Source organism: Lolium perenne, chromosome 1, assembly GCF_019359855.2.
Source record: "Lolium perenne isolate Kyuss_39 chromosome 1, Kyuss_2.0, whole genome shotgun sequence".
In the NCBI taxonomy this organism is placed as follows: Eukaryota; Viridiplantae; Streptophyta; class Magnoliopsida; order Poales; family Poaceae; genus Lolium; species Lolium perenne.
Genome location: NC_067244.2, coordinates 223,075,147 through 223,094,816, shown reverse-complemented (window position 1 = coordinate 223,094,816; position 19,670 = coordinate 223,075,147). Strand labels below are relative to the sequence as shown.

The window sequence follows — 19,670 nt, the reverse complement described above, 5'->3', positions numbered from 1 at the left end:
GTGTATGCCGCCAACTGGGACGATGGAGAGCTTGACAGGGTTTGTCCTAGCCGGAATCCAACACTCGTCCGGAGGGACGATCGGCAGATTTCCGGCGTAGAGGACGCGCCCCACAGCGATGGTGTCGTCGTAGCTTCCCATGGCGGAACCCTCCCGGTTCCGGCCTCCAGACGCCGCAGGCCCCACGGTGGGCGCCAACTGTCGTTGCCTATTCGATGGTACCTCGGAGGAGGGATCCTCACGAGGGGGAGAAGAAGTAAGGGCCATAGGGCGGAGTGCACACGGGACGGTGGTACGCGATTTACCCAGCTTCGGAACACCTGCACGATGACAGGGCCTACTGCTGCTTGTCTGGAATTATCTGGGCGCTTTCGCGTTATTACAATGAGTTGTGGTTGTGCCTCTAGGGCTCCCGGGATCCGGCTTATATAGGCGCACGGATCTAGGGTTTACATAGAGAGTCCTAGCCGGAATACAAGTTACCTAACTACGGTACAATATCTTGCCGTGTACGTCAAGGATCCGCCTTCCTTCTAGGCCGTGCTGGATCCGGATACTTTATGGGCCTCCACGGATCCGGCCTCCTTCGTAGGTCGGTTAAGATCCGGCTCCTCATTCCTTGGCTGGACTTCATCCTTCACGATCAACAGCAACTGGGCCGCCCGATGGACCACATGCCACCATCACCGTCGGTGGGCCACCCTGGCTTGCCGGATCCAAGCCATGTCGTTGATATACCCATAAAGTATACCCACAACACCGTTGACCCGAAGATGCGTCGGGTAGTATTATATTAGAGGAAACCAATGATAACCTTATAAGAGGAATCCGAAGAAGACAAATCTAGTAAGCCTAAGAAGATAAATCCATTGAGCCGAAGAAAATAAATCCACTAAACCGAAGAAAATAAATCCAATGAGCCGGGGGGAGATATATCCACTGAGGCGAAGAAAATAAATCCACGAAGCCGAAGAAAATAAATCCACTGAGCCGAAGAAAATAAATCCATTGAGCCGAGGAAGATGTATCCAGAGCCGAAGAAGATAAATCCACGAAGCCGAAGAAAATAAATCCACTAAGCCGGGGGAGATATATCCACTGAGGCGAAGAAAATAAATCCACGAAGCCGAATAAAATAAATCCACTGAGCCGGGGGAGATATATCCACTGAGGCGAAGAAAATAAATCCACCGAGTAATCTAGTGTATTTGCGGTAACGATGTAATGACGCAGCCCGAGTGTTGGGTGAATTTTATGTAATATTGTAATGGCCCGGCCCCCGAGTATTGGGGTGTGACGAAAGTAAATAATAATTGACTCTCGGAAGAGGGACACTTAGTTTTTTTTTCGGTTGCGGTGGAGCTGACGTGGAAGGAAGTCATGTGGCGGACACAGTCGATGTAGTCGCGCGGCGCCTGGCCGGAAGTAATCGATGAAGAAGATGCAGTCGATATGGCAGATCCACGGCAAGCGAGCCCACAAGTGTGTCTAGTGCGCGATGTCGAGTCCAAGATGGCGGATGCGCGATGGTGCACGGAGTCGACAAAACGAAGTAGTTGAAGCTTATTTCGATCTGATAATTCCTGCATGCTTTGTGTTTGCAAGCCGATCAACACGTGATGGTGCCGGCTTTGGAACTTGATCCGATTCTCCAACAGCCGCGTTGTGGCACGATGATGGTATCAGCCGCACATCTTTTTAGAATAGATCTTTGTGTATAGCTGAACATTGCCGCATCGAGATGGGCCGCGAAGTTCAGCGACAATGCTGCCGTTTTGAAGTCGCCGATGAAGTCGATCATGTTGAAGAAGCCGAGAAAACCAGATGCAATCTGGTCGTGGTTATTGATGGTGAGAGATCTCGCCCGGATCACGAAATCCATTCGTCATAATTCCCACAAACGACGCCAATTGACGAGGGATCACCTCGGCAATGCCTACGTATTGTAGACTTGGGTTTCGAGAGAGAGCGACGATGGAGATTCCGTGAGCGAGATTAGGCACACAACGTACCCAACTTCGGGTCCCCTCGGTCGAGGATCCCTACGTGCTGCTAGCAATCCAGTATATGATCATATGTCTGTTTACAGGGTGTCGCCATAGGCGGAGCTATGTTGTTTATCTATTGTCCTCTCTCTATCGGGTGCCCTGGCTAGCTTTATATATGCAACCATCCTAGGATTTTACAAGAGTCCTAGTCGACTACTTTTTCGGGTTGCCTTGTTGGGCCTTCTCCATATTGGGTCTTCTCCATATTGGGCCGAGCCAGGTATACTAATAATGGGTATCCGAAGGGTATGCCCATGTCACCGAGGCTGGATGGCGCGGTGCAAGTCATTTGAGGCATAGCCGGACGATCGCACTGTGTAGGCGCGAGCTAGGGCCACATGACCAACTCCTACAAGTAAGAGGCCTGGAGGCCCCCCTCGTCGTCTAACTCGGGCCGGCTGCAGGAGAAGCCTTCCTCCTGCTTGACTTTCTCCAATTTGATGAGGTCCGCGAAGTCCTCCTCCTCGCCCCGATCCTCCCGTCGTTGCTCACGCTCCTTGTTGACGTCCATCTATGGGGGGGCATGTCGCCCGCAAAGTACGTGTGGTTTCACATGTCATCATCTAGCTCGATCCACTTGTGTCACAGGACGGGGTGGGACCGTCTCGTATCTCTGGCAGGAGGAGAGCTTGTTGGTTGTGGATCTGGGTGCGGTGTGTCGTCCCTTCTTTCGGCACGGTTGAGATAGGGACCTGGACCTGTTCAGATATTACCCGTGAGGGAGGTGCGCATCTGGCCATGACACATACTGCTTGTCCTCCCAGAAAGTATGGGCCACCTCCATGATGACGTATGTGCGGTCCCGCCCGTGCGGCAGTGGTGGCGATGCTCGGTTGCAGCGTCTGGATGAGGATTTAGAAGATAGTGCCCGTGCACGCACGCGTGCCCCACTTGGCCTCCCAGGGCTGCCAGCCAGTGGCAGACATACGACTCCACACCCACAACTCCACACCCAAATCTAGCACCTCCCTCTTTACTTCAGCACCACCGCATGCGGCACCCGTCGAGTTTGTTGATATCGTATGCTTCGATCGCTGCTCGTCGAAGGTCGGGCATGTTGCCGACGTTGTTGTGCATACTTGTCGCCGCCATTACAGGTCCACTTCTCCATCCGACGGCTGGGACCCACCCACCAGTTGCGTCGTCGCGGCATGTTCGGCCATTTGTGCGACCGAAGTTGAGGTATAGATATTGACATATTGACCATTATATGACCATTGTGTCATTTTGTACATAGATGGATAGTAGATCGATCGAGGTTTTCTACTAGAATGACATTGATACATCATCGGACAATGACTCTGATGGTGATACCAAACTAATGATGGTTGTGGCAACCCCCTCATACATGAGGGCAACAAGAGGCAATTGCCATGGAATTAAGCTGGCAATATCCGTGTCTTCAAAAACTCCACCGTATCAATACACTCTTCCTTGAGCACATATTCGGGCGCCGCTTTCAACTGTCAAGAAAGTTGTTCTTGCATATTCTCGATGGCGTGAGGGACCACGGCTCGTACATCGAATGCAAGACCGATGTTGACGGTAAAATCGGCTTCACTTCTTACTAAAAAATGTCTTGTTGCTATTTTGTTGGTGAGTACATGTGCATGAGCGGGACCACATGTCTTGAATCGATGTACAAGTTATATTGATGTAGTGACCGGGCGATGTTTAACAGCGAGAGCTAAATGTTGCCGACACTCCCCGGTTGTTGTTGATTGACGAGTGAAGAAGATTTTCGATTATGTTTGGAAGCATAGATTGCGAGGTCTCCGGCTTATTCACGAGCCAAGCTATGCACTAGTATTAGAGCAAAGCAGAAATATTTGGAGAGCTTGCCGAACGTACAGTACGTGTTTGCGTTGAGGTGGTGGTGCTGTATTTTCCATGTCCGACCACGTCACTGTTGAGGCGATATTCCGTTGCCCGTCGCTTCGACCGGATTTAATCCGAGAGCAGGGGCCACTGTCGCACTAGAAACAGAGGCAGCCACACAGGCCACAGGCCACACGAGATTGGGAGACACGATTGTCTTTCCCTGATCTCATATCTGACCTCACATCGTGCGGTGCGGCTGCTCCGCTACCAGCCGCCTACACAGGGTGCGTGGGGAATCGAGCTTTTTTCTCACGGAAAAAGACGTCCAGGTTCAACGTACCCACACACACGAACCGGGGTCAATCCACCCGTCGCGCATCTTGCATTTGCCCGCGAATATACAAGCCCGGCGCTCGGCGGCCACGGGCGTTCGTCCCATGTGTCACCGACATGTGGGCCATGGTAGGTGCCGGTCCCACCTGGCAGCCCATCGCGGTAGACGTGTGGCCGCCACAGTCGTCAGGTGTGATGCTCGCCGCAGCCGATCCTGTTTTTACCTCTCAACCTCACCAGCACGCACCTGGACCAAGTGCATACACCGGGGAACCATCCGGCCCCACTTTGCAGTGCTGCCGTTCCTGTAGTTGGTATGGTCTACGATAGACACGGCACACGCAGATGTATTCAACTCACATTTGTCAGTGGGCCAGGGCGGTCGTGGCCGCACCCATAAAGCCCCGCGGCCCGTCGTCACGCCCTCTCGACCCTGCGAAGCGCCCGCAGCCAGCAACAACAACAAAAATCTCTATCGCTCGCACTCACTCCGCACACGCATCTCCCCAGGCCAGGCTCCGACCGATTCCTGCCCCGGCCATGTCGGCGGCGGTGGGCGGCGCCGAGTTCCACGGCTTCGGCGGCGCGGCGCAGCTGCCCAGGTCCCGGATGCTCGGGCGGCCCCTCAGGGTGGCGCCGCCCGGAGCGTCGCCTGCTGGCGGCGGCGGCGGCAACGCATCGGCGGCCAGCATTCGCGCAGTCTCCGCGGTGAGTTATGCCTTTTTTAATGGTTCGCGCGTACGAGTTTAGGGTTTAATGATTTTTGGGGGCGTTTGGAATGGAATTAGTTTTCTAAGGACAGTTTAGGCGACAGTGGATTGCTGGAATTGATGCGATTAGATTTCGAAATAATAATAGTATGTATAAGCATCGATATTTTGGTCTGTTCTATCGTGCCTAACCAGTAGTGTGAAAACAGACCAGTCCCCCAGTCCAGTGCCGATTCCAGAATCTCCATCATCCCTCAGGCGAACACGGATGTCACCGATAGGCACTAAATTCATTTTAAATAAACCATATAGAAATGTTTCTCTTAATCAATTACCCCTGGAATGCTGATTACAACATAAGTCAGCATATTATTATTGCACATACACTACCTGCTTAATAGAAAATGCTATGTTCTGAAACCTGTTGCCGTTTCGTGCAGCCTCTGAAGAAAGACGCCACAGTCAAGCGAAGCAAGGTTGAGATAATCAAGGAAAACAGCAACTTCCTGAGGTACCCACTGAACGAGGAGCTGGTCTCGGACGCTCCCAACGTCAACGAGAACGCCGTGCAGCTCATCAAGTTCCACGGGAGCTACCAGCAGAGCGACCGGGAGGTCCGCGGCCAGAAGAACTACTCCTTCATGCTCCGCACCAAGAACCCTTCCGGGAAGGTCCCCAACCAGACCTACCTGGCCATGGACACGCTGGCCGACGAGTTCGGGATCGGGACGCTCCGCCTGACCACCAGGCAGACGTTCCAGCTGCACGGCGTTCTCAAGAAGAACCTCAAGACTGTCATCAGCACCGTGATCAGGAACATGGGGTCGACCTTGGGTGCCTGCGGGGATCTCAACAGGAACGTGCTTGCGCCTGCCGCGCCGTATGTGAGAAAGGATGTTCTGTTTGCGCAGGAGACGGCGGAGAATATTGCGGCGCTTCTTGCGCCACAGTCAGGGGCTTATTATGACCTGTGGGTAGATGGGGAGAAGATCATGTCGGCAGAAGAACCTCCTGAGGTCACTGCGGCCCGGAATGACAACTCACATGGGACAAACTTCCCTGATTCCCCTGAACCTATCTACGGAACCCAGTACCTGCCCAGGAAGTTCAAGATTGCCGTCACAGTTGGTGGTGATAACTCGGTTGATATTCTGACCAATGACATCGGTGTTGTTGTCGTTTCGGATAGCGCGGGAGAGCCAGTTGGCTTTAACCTCTATGTAAGGGCCTCAGAAAATTCTGCTGCACATGCAATTCGTTATACCAAAGCCTATCTTTTAAATTTATCCCTCAACGTTTGCTATCCGTATTTTTCAGGTTGGAGGTGGCATGGGAAGGACACACCGAGTGGAAACCACATTCCCTCGACTGGCTGATCCACTTGGTTATGTTCCTAAGGAGGATATATTATATGCTATAAAGGCAATAGTTGTCACACAGAGGGATAATGGAAGAAGAGATGACCGCAGGTATAGCAGATTGAAGTATCTGCTTGACCGCTGGGGAATTGACAAGTTCCGGGCTGAAGCTGAAAAATATTATGGAAAGAAGTTTGAAGAATTCCGTCCGCAGCCAGAATGGCAATTCAACAGCTACCTTGGCTGGCAGGAACAGGTATAATTCCATGACAATGTATCTAAGACTAGCAATGTCAGTTCTTTTTGAAAAGGAATAACTTATCTTGTTTAGGGAGAGCACGCCAATTTTTTACTAAATAGTTTTCCATTTTCATCATTAAAAACAAACTTCCCTCGGTACTGCAATGTTGACATGACTTGCACATTTATATACGTTCTCGCTCTAATATACTGTACAAAAGAGTGTTCGGTTCATCCTGCCTTATCTGTTAAATGCTAATTCATTCACAAGATCTATTTTCAATGGTTATTTCTGAAAATCTGGTTTTCATTTATTTTTCTCTTTGTTGTCTATTTCAGGGTGATGGTAAATTATTCTATGGAGTGCATGTTGACAATGGTCGTCTCGGCGGGCAAGTAAAGAAAACTCTGCGGGAGATAATTGAGAAGTACAACTTGGATGTTAGCATTACCCCAAACCAAAATCTTATCTTATGTGGGGTTGAACAGGCATGGAGAGAACCCATCACTGCAGCTCTTGGTCAAGCTGGTCTGTTGGTAAGATTTCTTTTCTCCATATCATTACCCCTGTCCTGTAATGTGGATTGTACACCTTTTTAGTTGATTTAGGTCCCTGTAAATTATTTGATCTGGCAGCTCTCCTTGCTGTATCTCCTGTCCAATTCATAATGTTGATCTTATTATTACTCACATTGAAAAAATAAATAAATAATTGCAAAGTTTTTCTTTATATATTGTCTGCTTAACAACGAGCTCTTTTTCTGCCCACTAAAAGGTTGGTATTCATGTCTGTAGGAACCGAAGGATGTTGATCTCCTGAACATAACCTCCATGGCGTGCCCTGCCTTACCTCTGTGCCCTCTAGCACAAACAGAAGCTGAACGAGGGATCCTACCAATTCTTAAACGAATTAGAGCAGTTTTCAACAAGGTATGCATCTGTCATCTTGTCAAAAGTCAGCTTCGGACTTTAGAATATACCTGTCTTGCCACTTGGGAATTGAGATAATGTTGCCTGCTTAATAGGTTGGCATCAAGGAAGAGGAGTCTGTAGTGGTGAGAATAACTGGCTGCCCTAATGGATGCGCCAGACCATACATGGCAGAGGTTGGTTTCGTTGGTGATGGCCCAAACAGTTACCAGGTAAAAAAACAATGTTGAAATATTTGTCGTGTTTATGCAAATTTGTCACTTCCTTTTTTGTTTTTCAAGTGTGATTGTATATTTTACTATATCTCGATTGAGCTTTTCCTTACTGTGACCGTAGATTTGGCTTGGAGGAACACCAAACCAGACCACCTTGGCAGAAACGTTTATGAATAAAGTGAAGCTTCAAGATATTGAGAAGGTTTTGGAACCACTGTTTTCCTATTGGCACAGCACACGTCAGGAAGGTGAATCTTTCGGGACCTTCACAAACCGAATGGTGAGTTTGTTCTTCAAATACTATGACAGTTAGTGATCTGGGAATGGAGCACATTTGAACTGAGTGCACCTTTCTTCTGATGCTGCTTACTAATTGGTAGAAAACAGCTATTACCTCTGTTCTATAATGTAAGACGTTTTGGAAGGCCATTTCGCCTACCAATTAGTGCAGAGGCTGGGGCTACCCTATTTCGAAAAAAAAATAGCTACCGAAACATCTTATTATATTTAGGAACGGAGGTTGATTGTTAAATTGCAACTTCTCATGAGGTAGCTCTCATCAATATGAGCACTACATGAACGTGGATACAAATTCAGAGTTACTGCACCTGAATGTTTAGTTTGATACTGGAAAATGTCATTCCAGAATCAGATGTGGTGACATAGCCTCTAGGTGCTAGTGTGCTTGTTCCCCCAAGGCCACAACAAACCAGAACACTTGCCGTAGTGCTTTGGTTACTCTGGAACTGGCTTTTACTGACTGTCTTACCCGTCTCTTGCATTTCAGGGTTTTGACCAACTGAAAGAGGTGGTCAACAAGTGGGCAGAGTCAGCAGCAGCCGCATAAGAGCTTTTTTTGTTGGACAAGTCCCAGCACGGTTTTTGCTGGGTGAATCTGGTCGTGGTCAAAGGACTCTACAGACAAAAACAAGAGGAAAGAGAAAATCTGTCAATTCCGTTGACAGGCAGAGGACGAAGACTCAGTTCTGGACTTGCGATGGATGATCTTTTTTTTTTCCGTGTGTGTTTGTATGGATAACTCGGTTGGATTTCTTTGTTTAACTCGAGAATAAATTCCTTGCAACAAAATAAACTTGAGAATAGATTTGTTGAACTTGTCTTTTGCCCTTTGTTCTGGGCTTCTGGCTACCACATTGTTAAATTATCTCAGGTAGCTGACTTGTGGGCTTTCATGCTCTAGAATTCTTGGTGTGCCTTGATCTGCATGGAACACCGACCTGCTCTGTTCTTGCGTTAGAGCATACTTATACTAATACTTCCCTAGAAAAGAAAAAGAAACTTCCCGGGCTGCTTTAAGCATCTCAAACGGACCAACCCATTTCCGGCACCAAAGGCCTCTTTGATTAATACGAAGGCCTCTTTGATTCGTAACTTCGTAAGGATGCTTGAGGAAAAACATAGAAATAGAAGAAAAAAATGCTGGAGGAAAAACATAGAAATAGGGGAAAATCTGCTGGAGGAAAAACATAAAATTAGGAAAGAAAATCCTTCGATATATCCGTTTGATATAGAGGAATGGAGCATATGGCAAGTGTAGAAATTTTCCTTTGGTTTAGGTTTTGAAGAGGAAGCAAAGGAATCCTAAGTTCCAATCAAACCTCTTTTTTACATTCCTATGCACCAAGAATGGAGCAAAGGTCGCAAATTGCATGATGATAATCTAATCTGACCATTACATTTATTTTAACAATGATTTGATTATGATTTTAATGGTACCTGTGTTTTTATATTCCTAACAATCAAACACCAAATTTCATAAATTCATGTGTTTTTACAATTTTATGGTTTGCACATGCATTCCAATCATATTTCTATGTATATTTTTATTTGTACGTATTTGAAATTTTGCGGATTAAAGAGACCCCGAATATATGTGTTATGATCTGTTTGATCCGTTTGGGTTAGCACGTGGACAAAATTTGGGTTGCGGTCCAGCCTGCCAAGCCAGTGCGTCGAGCGACGTGATCCATTGTGGCTGCGCTAGCCAAGCTTAGCCAGTTGGCCATTGCCATTCAAATATTTTCATGTTTTACCATAAAATGATAAATATTGTCCATAAATATAAATAGACAGAACCATATAGTTTTACAAACAAGAAAACTTAAATCAAATATCAAATGAGACTATTCAGGTTGGTTTCCTACATGACTCCACATATGCTCAATTAAATCGGTTTGAAGGCGGTCATGGGTGGTTCGATCTCGCAACAAATTATGCATATGCAAAAAGTATTCCCATGATGCTACCCCAGGTTGTGGCTCAACCAATTCACGCTCAAATTCTCAGTCACCGTCATAGATGATGTCATCTCACTCGTACTGAACGATCATGTTGTGAATGATGACACATGCTGCCATCACCTTCCACATTCTCTCGGCGCTCCAGATTCTAGCAGTGTGCCAACAATTTCCCAACGTGATTGCAGCACACCAAATGTTCGTTCTACATCCTTTCGAGCAGCCTCTTGCTTTTTTGTAAACCTCTTGCATTTTTCATCTTCGGGGTTACAAATTGTCTTCATAAAGGTGGCCTAGAAATGTGGTTGGTGAGCAGCACGAGTCGCTGGCAACTACGTTAGCAATGTCAAGCCAAAGCGCAGACGGCGGTGCTTGTCAACACCCGGATTTTTAAGTCCAGATGCCTATTATGCCGTACATCGCAATCCCAGGAATAATGTTTTTGCGAGACATAATAGTAAGTAGCATAGAGTCATCATTTATTACAACACATATTGTCTTACAACCATAGATCACATGATCCAATATTACACGAATATATTGATCAACATCACAAATATTAGCGGAAGCGAGGTAGTAGTGGACTATCTATTCCACAGGCAACGCTTGACGTTTAGAAGACGATCCTAGTTATCGTAGACGTCCTGTTGTCCGTCATCCTGATACTGTTGCTCTCCTTCATAGTCTGGCATTTGAATAGCCAGGGCAAAGCCATGAGTACTTTTAAAGTACTCGCAAACTAACTCTACAATAATTATTCATTAAGTGTAATAAGGGGGTGCTAAGCTCTAGGTTTATTTGCATAAAGCCAAGTTTTAGTTTGATAAACATTTAGTAAAGCCTCATCATGTGCTAGACTAACTCGAGTGGGAACATTAGTGTCATTCCCACAACTCATATTGATTCACCTCAATATCACATTTCAATTCATCATTCCTTTTTAAGATCAAATTTATGATAACGGAGATAGTATGGCCTTTCCAATTGTCCGTAACCGTGGACACGGCTATTCGAATAGGTTTAACAATCTGCAGAGGTTGTACTCTTGTGCCACAACTTTTGATTTCATCCGTCGAGGATAACCCCGAATCATCGTAACACAGTACGCGGATCATCAACCATAACCTTTCACTTATATATGCAAGTATGAGCACCTCTCCCCATGAGCTTGGCCTCCCGGTGAAAACCGCAGTTAACCCGGGAACTGCACAGGGCTTGGGCCGTACATTCACCTCATTTTAACATCATTCCACACTTAACGGAGGCAGCCTCGGCGTAACCCCTATGATGCTTGTTTAGAGGGAACCCATACTAAAATACACAAGTTTCTAGTTAAGCCCTACCCATAATCAGGTATTGTGGGGGTACTTGTATAATCGGAAGGGTATCGCATTCAAGCCCAATCATCAATTTTATCAAAAATCACCATCTTCTCTTGTTCAAATCCACCTCCACTTTACTTTCTTTCAAAGTCATTTCACTTCACCATGTTCCCATCTAGAGTAGTCAATTTTAATTGATTAGCACTAGCAACTATATGAGGGGTGCTATCTAGCTTTGAGTTGTGCTAATCTAACTTCAAGTATTGTTCTACTCTAGACCAAGTGAATCATAAATCAAAAGTACTTCGAAATAAATAAGCAAAAGTAAAAGTAAGTAAAAACATGGGATAGGTAATACATAAAAGTAAAGTGTGATGGTGCCTTTGCTCTTGTAGAGCTAAGCACTTGTGTTTAGCAAGGGTTAGCTTGCCTTGAGCTGAGTAGTTATCGAAGTTCTCTTCTTCTTCCTGAGAGTAGGCCTCCTCCTCTTGGTATTCCTCGTTACTAGCGTCTATATACGAATTCGAGGTATAAATACTAAACCAAGCTCACATACTAAACTAGGAACACTCAAAAGAGTTCACACACTAATCCTATCATCAATCAAACATGGCATGGTAGATTATTTGATTAGTTCTTATTTAAGAGAAAAATAATTTTCTCTCATTATTCCTATTTCTCTAATTTGCTATTTAGATCCTTAGAGAAATTAATTTCTTCTCATTACATCTTAATAAGATTTAATCTCTTCATATAATAATCAGGTATGAAATATAGGTTGACTAAAGTCAACATTCCATATCTATTACATGTGAGTAATTTTGAATAGAAGTGCTATACTTCACATAGTTTTATACTAACATTTAAATGAATTAAAATCTCTAAGTAATACTTATCTAGGGTTCATTAGACTAAGTCATTCCCCCTGGTTATATCACTTAGGATCAAGATTTAAATGAGAGGGTAGCTCTCATATTATTTGTTGAGTTTGAATTCCAAGATTAGTTTCACTAGTATTGACTACATAGCTATTTTATTTGATCTAGTCCATGATCATACAAATAACATATCTATATTATTGCATAATCAATTAGAGGACATCATTTGTGATTTATTAGAGTTGGAATCAATTCAAAATCTATTATGGTTGAATTTTAAATAAAGTTTGAAAGTACAAAAGTCCCTGTCTTGTTATTTTTATCAGATTAATTCTACTTGGAAAATAGAGGTGGGACTAGTGGCATTTGTTAGATAATTTCATGGGCTTTCCAACGGTATAAAGTTTGCTAAATTTGGTTTGGCAAATTTCAAACTATTCAAATTTTACTAAACCATCTGCAGAACAATTTGAATTAAGATTAAAACCAAACTTGAATCGTGGGCTTAGGCGGGAAGAGTTACTGGGCTGAAACGGTATTTAAACCCACTGCGCAGCCCAGCAAGCATCTGGTGCGCTTGGGCCGCACTGACGAGGTGGGGGCCACCCGTCAGTGTGATTCAACACAGCGAAACGGTATGAGCAAATTAGGCCGTAGGATTAGAAAGGAGATCGACGGCGAGCCTAGGGGGTCGGAGAGCCTACCAGGCCGTTGCAGGTGTCTGGCAGGGTGCTCGGGGAAGTGGTTGTCGACGAGGAACAGCTTGGTGCAGCGGCGGCGCTCGGGGAGGCTCCAGGCGAAGCAGAGCTTCCGCGAGCTCCGGCGGACTTGAGCTTGCGATTCGGGCAACTCCGGCGGTGGGTGGTGAAATTGAGGGGAGGAGGAGGCTCAGAGAGGAGAGGGGAGTGGATTGTGTGAAGAAAGGAGGAGCCGATCGCCTCTATTTATAGAGGGAGGGAGGTGGCCGCGGGGTGCTGAGAAGGAACGGCCATGGCGCGGCTCCTGTGGCGAGCGAAAGGGCAAGGCGAGGACGGCTACGGCTAGCTGGTGTCCTGGCGATGCTCAACCCGTAGCTGGCGAGGCCAAAGCATGACGAGACGGCTCGGGCGCTTGCAGGGTCTGTGACGGGGCGTGCGGCAGAGAAATGAAGGGGACGACGGCGACGGAGCAGGGGCAGGCTAGGGATGGTGTCTGGCGTGTAGAGGGCGGGGAGGCGATGCTCGACGCAGGCGTAGCTTGGCCAGGGAAGGACGGAGGTGCTCGAGCGCGTGGCGTCCTGGCGATGCCAGAGCGCGGTCACCGCGCGTGCTGGCACGTCCTGGCGTGTTTTGGGCGAGCGCGTTCTGGCCAATGCCGTGCGTTGGAGTTACTGGGGCGTGTACCATCGTCGTCCTTGAGTGTTGTAGATGCTCCATGACAAGAGGAAACGGTGAGAGGAGGGCCAGAGATGGAGATGCCAAAGGTGGACGGGTGTGCATGGCATGGAGCATTTCCTCTAACTTTTCCACTTTAACCAGCCATGGCAAGTACTGGGCTAGAGGCAGGGATCATAGAGAGGGCTGATGATCACAAGGTAGAGTTGGTTTAGGCAAGAAACCACTGGATAATAGCATGTAATACTAATTGAAAACAATGCCTGCCAAGTGTTTGATGAAATGGCCGCAAGAACTTTTTGTTTGAATTTTGGTTTTCTTTTTGGTGGATCTCATTTATATAATTAATGAGTTGGATTGGTGGTGGTTTGGTTCAATTTGAAGTTGTTTTGCAAAATGGCAAAAGTGACATGATCTTCTCTTTAATTCAGCATCACTACTTGTCACATTGCTACTGGTCAACCTAGTCAACTCTAGCCATGGTGGTCAACATCAAAGTTACTCACCTTGACATGGTCTTGGATGACGTGGCTTTGGTTGACCCAGTTTAGTTTAAGAAAAGAGAAAACCAGAGGGGTAAAGTAGTGAAGAAAATATTTTTGGGCCAAATGACCATTATCATATGTATGAAGAAATTTTGATTTCCTTGTGTTTGATTCTTGATCCAATGGTGCAATTGTGTTAGTTTATCATATCTAAGTATTTTACAAGCAAGGGAGCAAGCAATTATGGCCTAGGGTGAGGATTTGCAATTTGGCATAAAGTGTATGTAAGTGAAATATGGGTTTTTCCCATTTTCTTCATTTCTCCTTAATTTAGGGTTTGATGATCTTGGTTGAGAGTTCCATAGCAATGGTTCAACATACTAACACTCATCATGGCAATTGCACAAAAGAATATCACTCAAATGCATGAAACTATATGTGGCACTATATGCATAGAAAAAGTTTTTGTTAATTGCAAATTTTGAGTTTGGGAAATTTTCTTTCTTATTTATTATTGTTGAAACTTGGGATGTTACAGTGCTGCGTGGGGTGGCGGCGGAGATGGAAGGCAAGGGGTTGGGGATGACGAGATCCTTCTGTATGTCTTTCGTCCCACTTTCATCCCACTGGTGGAAGGCCCAGGCTGGACAAAAAAAAGACAAGGGAGTACGTACTCACTGTCCCCCCCTCCCCCCGATGCATTGGTGACCTAAATTTGAAGAACGAATGAAGGGCGCGTTTGGTAGGTTGCATGCAACTTGGCTCGCATCGGCCCAGCAATTTTCAGAACGTTTTGTTGCCTAGGTCGAGTCACGTTCTTGCAGGAACCGGTTCTCAAAACAGTATTGGGCCAGGCCCTGGAGGAACGCCCGGAATGACAGTTTCCAACGGTGTAGGCAAATCTTGTACGGAGCCCATGCAAAAGGGAATCTTTCCATGCAACATGTGCACGTGTTCCTGCTTAAGCACACTCTCCCTCCTTATAGTACTCCACACACCCTCTCCTCAAATCAACACAAACATAGTTCAAATCGAAATAAACTGTACATGAAAAAGATGTGTGTTGATGATAGGAATCAATTCCCACAATCGGATTCGAGTTTCATCAGTCGTAAATCGTCAATTTCATGTATGAAGTTTTGATCGAATTTTGCCAAATTCGTCGCACGCACTCAACCATTTGAAATTTCCTTTGAGGGGTGAGTTCACCTCACCATTCCGCATGACTTTGATGTTGAAAGGTTTTCGTTTTGGTGGACATAGACGAATAAATAAATGACTCGCTAGTATACTGTAATGTGTATGTATGTGTGAGTATAGTTTGGAGTACTTTTGCTCAACTTCTCGCTTGCCATCTTCATAGACGGCGGCGTGGTGATGATATGTGAGAAGAAAGAGGTGATAATCCATGGTGGTGGCGGCATGGTGATGTTCATCTTCGTGGTCGACGATGTGGTGATGCTTGTGACCAGCGTGACCGACGGTGTCATGGTGGTATTCAGCTTCGTCATCGGCGACATGGTTATGCTTGTCAATGGCGTGAACGGTGGTGTCATGGTGGTGTTTGTCTTCGTGGTCGGCGACGTGGTGATGCTTGTGACCGGCGTGACCGACGGTGTCATGGTGGTCTCGTCTTCGTGGTCGACGACATGGTGATGCTTGTGGCCGGCGTCACTGACTGCGTCATGGTTGTCTTCGTCCTCGTGATCGGCGAGGTGGTGATGCTTCTGGCCGGCGTGAACGACGGTTGCATGGTGGTCTTCATCTACGTGGTCGGCGACGTGCTCATGCTTGTGACCGGTGTGACCGACAATGTCATGGTGGTCTTCATCTTCGTGGTCGGCGACGTGTCCATGTTTGTGACCGGCGTGACCAGCGGTGTCATGGTGCTCTTCGTCTTCGTGGTCGGCGATGTGGTGATAGTTTTGACTAGCGTGATGGCGGTGCCATGGTGGTTTCTGCCTTCGTGGTCGTCGACGTGTCAAAGAGGTGAGAGATCACCATGTGGATAAGTGGTGAGGCTAGAACTGGACTCGTATGTAACTAAACATACTGAGCACTACTTTTCTGTTGGGCCAATAATGTCGGCAGGCCACCAAACAATAGCCAAAACTACACCGTGGCTCATCCGAAAGAGATGAAGATTTGTTCTTATTGTGCTAGTGATGCAAAAATCCGGTGCAGGTAACCAAAGGCGCCCAGACTGATCCTCCCGAGTCGGTCCATTTGAATGGCGGCGCCACTAGGGGGCTGTTTGGTTGAGGGGATATCCCCAAGTGGTTACAGGTAGCCACTAAGGGGCTGTTTGGTTTAGAGGGTATCCTTCAGGGGATGAGGGCACCCCCAACCTCCTGGTTAGGGATAGCCATATTTCTTGTTTGGTTGAGTATGATGGATGAGCCATTTTTTTGTTTGGCTAGCATGTTAAAATGTGGTTGGGGCCAAGGGATGGGGAGTGGATATGGTGTAGTGGTGACATATTTGCCTGTATGGTGAGATCACCACCACAAGAATATAAGGAAACAGTAGCAATTTCGAAATAAGAGATATTTTGAGAAATTTCAAAGTCTAATATCATAATTCGATAATGTACTAAACATTACTTACCTAGGTGCAACTATTACATGCCATAGTTCAACAAGTTCATACAACACATAGTTCAACGTTTGCTTGTCATCAAAAGTCACAAATCCATATAGCCATATGTCCAACTCGTAGCCTAATGCTTGGTTGTCATCAAAAACACAAGTCAGGTACCACACACAAACAGCCTTCAACCTTCGGCTCCTCCATCAGTTGGATCAACACTTTGAACAAAATCTGGGAATGTATTTTTCACATACCTAGCAACCCATATCATCTTTTGCTCATTCTCCAACACTTGGAATGTTGTTGCAGTGCGAGGATTCTCAACCAAGTAGGCATAGTAATGAGCAAGGAAATCCAAACCAAAACCGGGGAGTTTTTTCATGTTCTCCCAAAGCTCAAGTGTAGAGTTGTTGTTGGTGTCAGCCGTCTTCTCTATAGCAATAGCAAGTCTTTCACTACAAGCTAAGAGAGTTGCTTGCAGCCCCGCATCCGCAGAATGGTTAGTTTTGGCCTTTTTCTGTTTGGGAGCTGAGGACTCGCCCACATTCTGTGATTGGCCAACTTCGTCGGGTGTGGCAGCTACCTCTTCATCAAGATGAACCACATTATTTGATGCTAGAGGCTCACTTGAGCCTCTAGCAAATTGCCCTGTGGCCATGCTTCCTCCATGAATTGTAGCCATCTCTTCAAAATGCTCAATAGGCTTGTTAAGGAAAGGTTCATCCTCCTTGTGATCCTACAAAAAAAATCCAGCAACATATATGCATAAATGAACTAATTCCAGCAATATATAGGAATAGAAGGCCATATTCCAGCAACTAGTAATGCATTTCAGCAAGTACATAGGCATAAAAGACATACCAGAATATGGTTTGTGTAATGCTCATGGTCAAGAACAATAATAAACTTCTCTTCATCCCATCCTGCCCCACTCAATTGCTTCAGTTTCACTATCTTCTGATATTTCCTCCTCCATGTCCTATTGTGATTGCTGATCTGTGTGTCAGTCAAGCTAAGATGAAAATGATCATTCAACGCTTTGGCACAAGCAACATAGTGACACTTCTTGAAGCCGGTAGATGTTCTAGTGCCCTTTGCCACAACATCACACAAGTTAGCAAGCATGTATGCTGACATGGTGGGTGTCCATGCAACTTGCTTAGTTTCCATATTCCTACAATGTTACAAATAATAGAACACATGAAGATGTCATTTCAGCAACTATATGACATAAAGAAAAGCAATCAGCAAATAAAATGTCATTACATATACCATTTCAGCAATAAAAGTATGTCATTACAAATACATCCCAACAATAAAATAGTTCAACACAATAAACCAAATTACATATCTTGTTGCTGCATATAGTTTTGTCGATCTTCCCACATTTGATCAGCAAGTTCTTGCCTAAAGTTTGTCATGTATGCAAGTTCTTGTGCTTGGCCACTTGATGTTGAGGCATGAGTAATGTTTGGTGTCCACTCATCCTCGGGTATGATAAATTCATCTATTCCATCATTTATAACCCAGTTGTGAATAATGCAACAAGCTACAACAATGTCTACTTGGGTAGGATAACGGAAAAATGGTGTGGCATCACCTAGGATTTTGAATCTTCCTTTGAGTGACCCAAATCCACGCTCTACACCCACACGTAGAGAAGAATGCCTAAGGTTGAACAGCTCCTTCTCATCTTGCACGGGATTGCTTCCCCACTCATTCAAATGGTATCTCACACGTCGAAAAGGAGGCAAGAACCCGGGTTTAGCTCCATATCCGCCATCAACTAGATAATATTTTCCTAAAGTGGGAAACATTTGGGTTATTTGGATGTATATCAATATTAACATAAAAAATTGTTCTACTTACATAACCTATTACCTTGTGGGACACGTAAACCATTCTCGCGTTCTAAAGCATCACATAATACAAGTGCATCATGTGCCGTCCCCTCCCAACCAGCCAATACATATGTGAACCGAAGATCAAAATCAACGGCTGCCATCACATTTTGAGTAGTATTAGTCTTTCTACCACGAAAGGAGGCCTCCAAATCCTTTGTAACGGAGGCTCGCACATGTGTACCATCAATAGCTCCAATACAATCCTATTGGGTGGAAAAAAATAAAACCAAAGTTCATTATCTAGATATATCAGTGCATAGAAGGACCTGTGGACACACATTCTCATACCTTAAAGTATGGATCCCACCGATAGTTCCCTTCTATTTTCGCAGGGGTCTCCAATGATGGCTTCCTAATAAGCTCATCTCGTAGCTCACCGATGGCATGGAGGACTCTTTTAAAATAACGGCTAACAACTTCACCGGATCTACCATAGTTCAAGCTAATTACTCTATTCCTGACGTTGTGCCCAACTGTGTGCAGGAACATTGCTACTTGTAGCTCAATAGATGTATGTATTGTGTCCTTTAACAAGTTGCGGTCCCTAAATAGTTGGCAAAATCGGAAAAATGGAGCTTTTCTCATTCTAAGCATGTTTAAACAAGTAGTGTCATTCTTCCATACTTTGTTTTCTAGATACTCTCTCCTCATCCTATCCGTTTCATCTATTGGACCATAAGTAATGCTTTCTCTCTGTTTTCTTTTCCTAGAATTCACAACCAAAGTGAACATTGACACAAGCATATATGCCACTGATGTATGAATCAACATCCTTTTCTTGTTGTCCATCTACAATAAAAAGTACCATGGAACAGTACTTGAACAATTCAGCAACAACACATGTACGTAACATTCAAGATAGTATACAATGTAGACTGTAAGGAGAAGTTTATACCACTAGTTGAAGTGAAAAATCCACAAGTCTGCTACTTCAAGATATTCTCGTTCACCTTGTACTCCTGTGCAAACAGAGCTCAGTTTAGGCACAGAACATAGAGACATCAGAGAAAGGATACTAATTCCTGGCCTGGTCGCCCCTACCGCCCATTCCAGGCCTAGTTGCCTCATCTCTCATCCCTTGCCCGTCCCCAATCTCTGCCCCCTCATCTCTACCTCCCTCCATCCCAGGCCTAGCTAACTCGTCGCCCATCCACGACCTGCACGCCCTCGTTGACCCTCCCCAACATCTGGTACTTCCTCTCACCA

General features: G+C 45.7%; 2 protein-coding genes across 2 annotated transcripts; one reads left to right on the top strand and one right to left on the bottom strand.

Annotated features, from left to right (window-relative positions):
* Window positions 1-4,629: 4,629 nt before the first annotated feature.
* On the top strand, window positions 4,630-8,778 carry LOC127327272 (sulfite reductase [ferredoxin], chloroplastic). The gene is made up of 8 exons (XM_051354051.2): window positions 4,630-4,910; window positions 5,353-6,132; window positions 6,230-6,526; window positions 6,850-7,047; window positions 7,306-7,440; window positions 7,536-7,652; window positions 7,777-7,935; window positions 8,443-8,778. The coding sequence occupies exons 1-8, from the start codon at window positions 4,743-4,745 to the stop codon at window positions 8,500-8,502; spliced, it is 1,914 nt and encodes a 637-aa protein (XP_051210011.1). The 5' UTR covers window positions 4,630-4,742; the 3' UTR covers window positions 8,503-8,778.
* Window positions 8,779-17,436: 8,658 nt separating this feature from the next.
* LOC127338634 (protein ALP1-like) lies at window positions 17,437-19,373 on the bottom strand. The gene is made up of 3 exons (XM_071825116.1): window positions 18,753-19,373; window positions 18,442-18,667; window positions 17,437-18,361 (listed from the first exon to the last, which is right to left on the bottom strand). Exons 1-3 carry the CDS (start codon window positions 19,251-19,253, stop codon window positions 17,904-17,906), a joined length of 1,185 nt encoding a protein of 394 aa, XP_071681217.1. The 5' UTR covers window positions 19,254-19,373; the 3' UTR covers window positions 17,437-17,903.
* Window positions 19,374-19,670: the final 297 nt, after the last annotated feature.

Bases quoted from the DNA above. Each gene is read 5' to 3' on its own strand.
- LOC127327272 (XM_051354051.2), top strand. From the start codon at position 4,743: ATGTCGGCGGCGGTGGGCGGCGCCGAGTTCCACGGCTTCGGCGGCGCG. The intron at 6,527-6,849 runs GTATAATTCCAT...TGTCTATTTCAG, and splicing joins ACCTTGGCTGGCAGGAACAG to GGTGATGGTAAATTATTCTA. The intron at 7,441-7,535 runs GTATGCATCTGT...CCTGCTTAATAG, and splicing joins TTAGAGCAGTTTTCAACAAG to GTTGGCATCAAGGAAGAGGA.
- LOC127338634 (XM_071825116.1), bottom strand. From the start codon at position 19,253: ATGGACAACAAGAAAAGGATGTTGATTCATACATCAGTGGCATATATG. The intron at 18,668-18,752 runs GTATGAGAATGT...TCCACCCAATAG, and splicing joins GGTGGGATCCATACTTTAAG to GATTGTATTGGAGCTATTGA. The intron at 18,362-18,441 runs GTAATAGGTTAT...TTCCCACTTTAG, and splicing joins TGGTTTACGTGTCCCACAAG to GAAAATATTATCTAGTTGAT.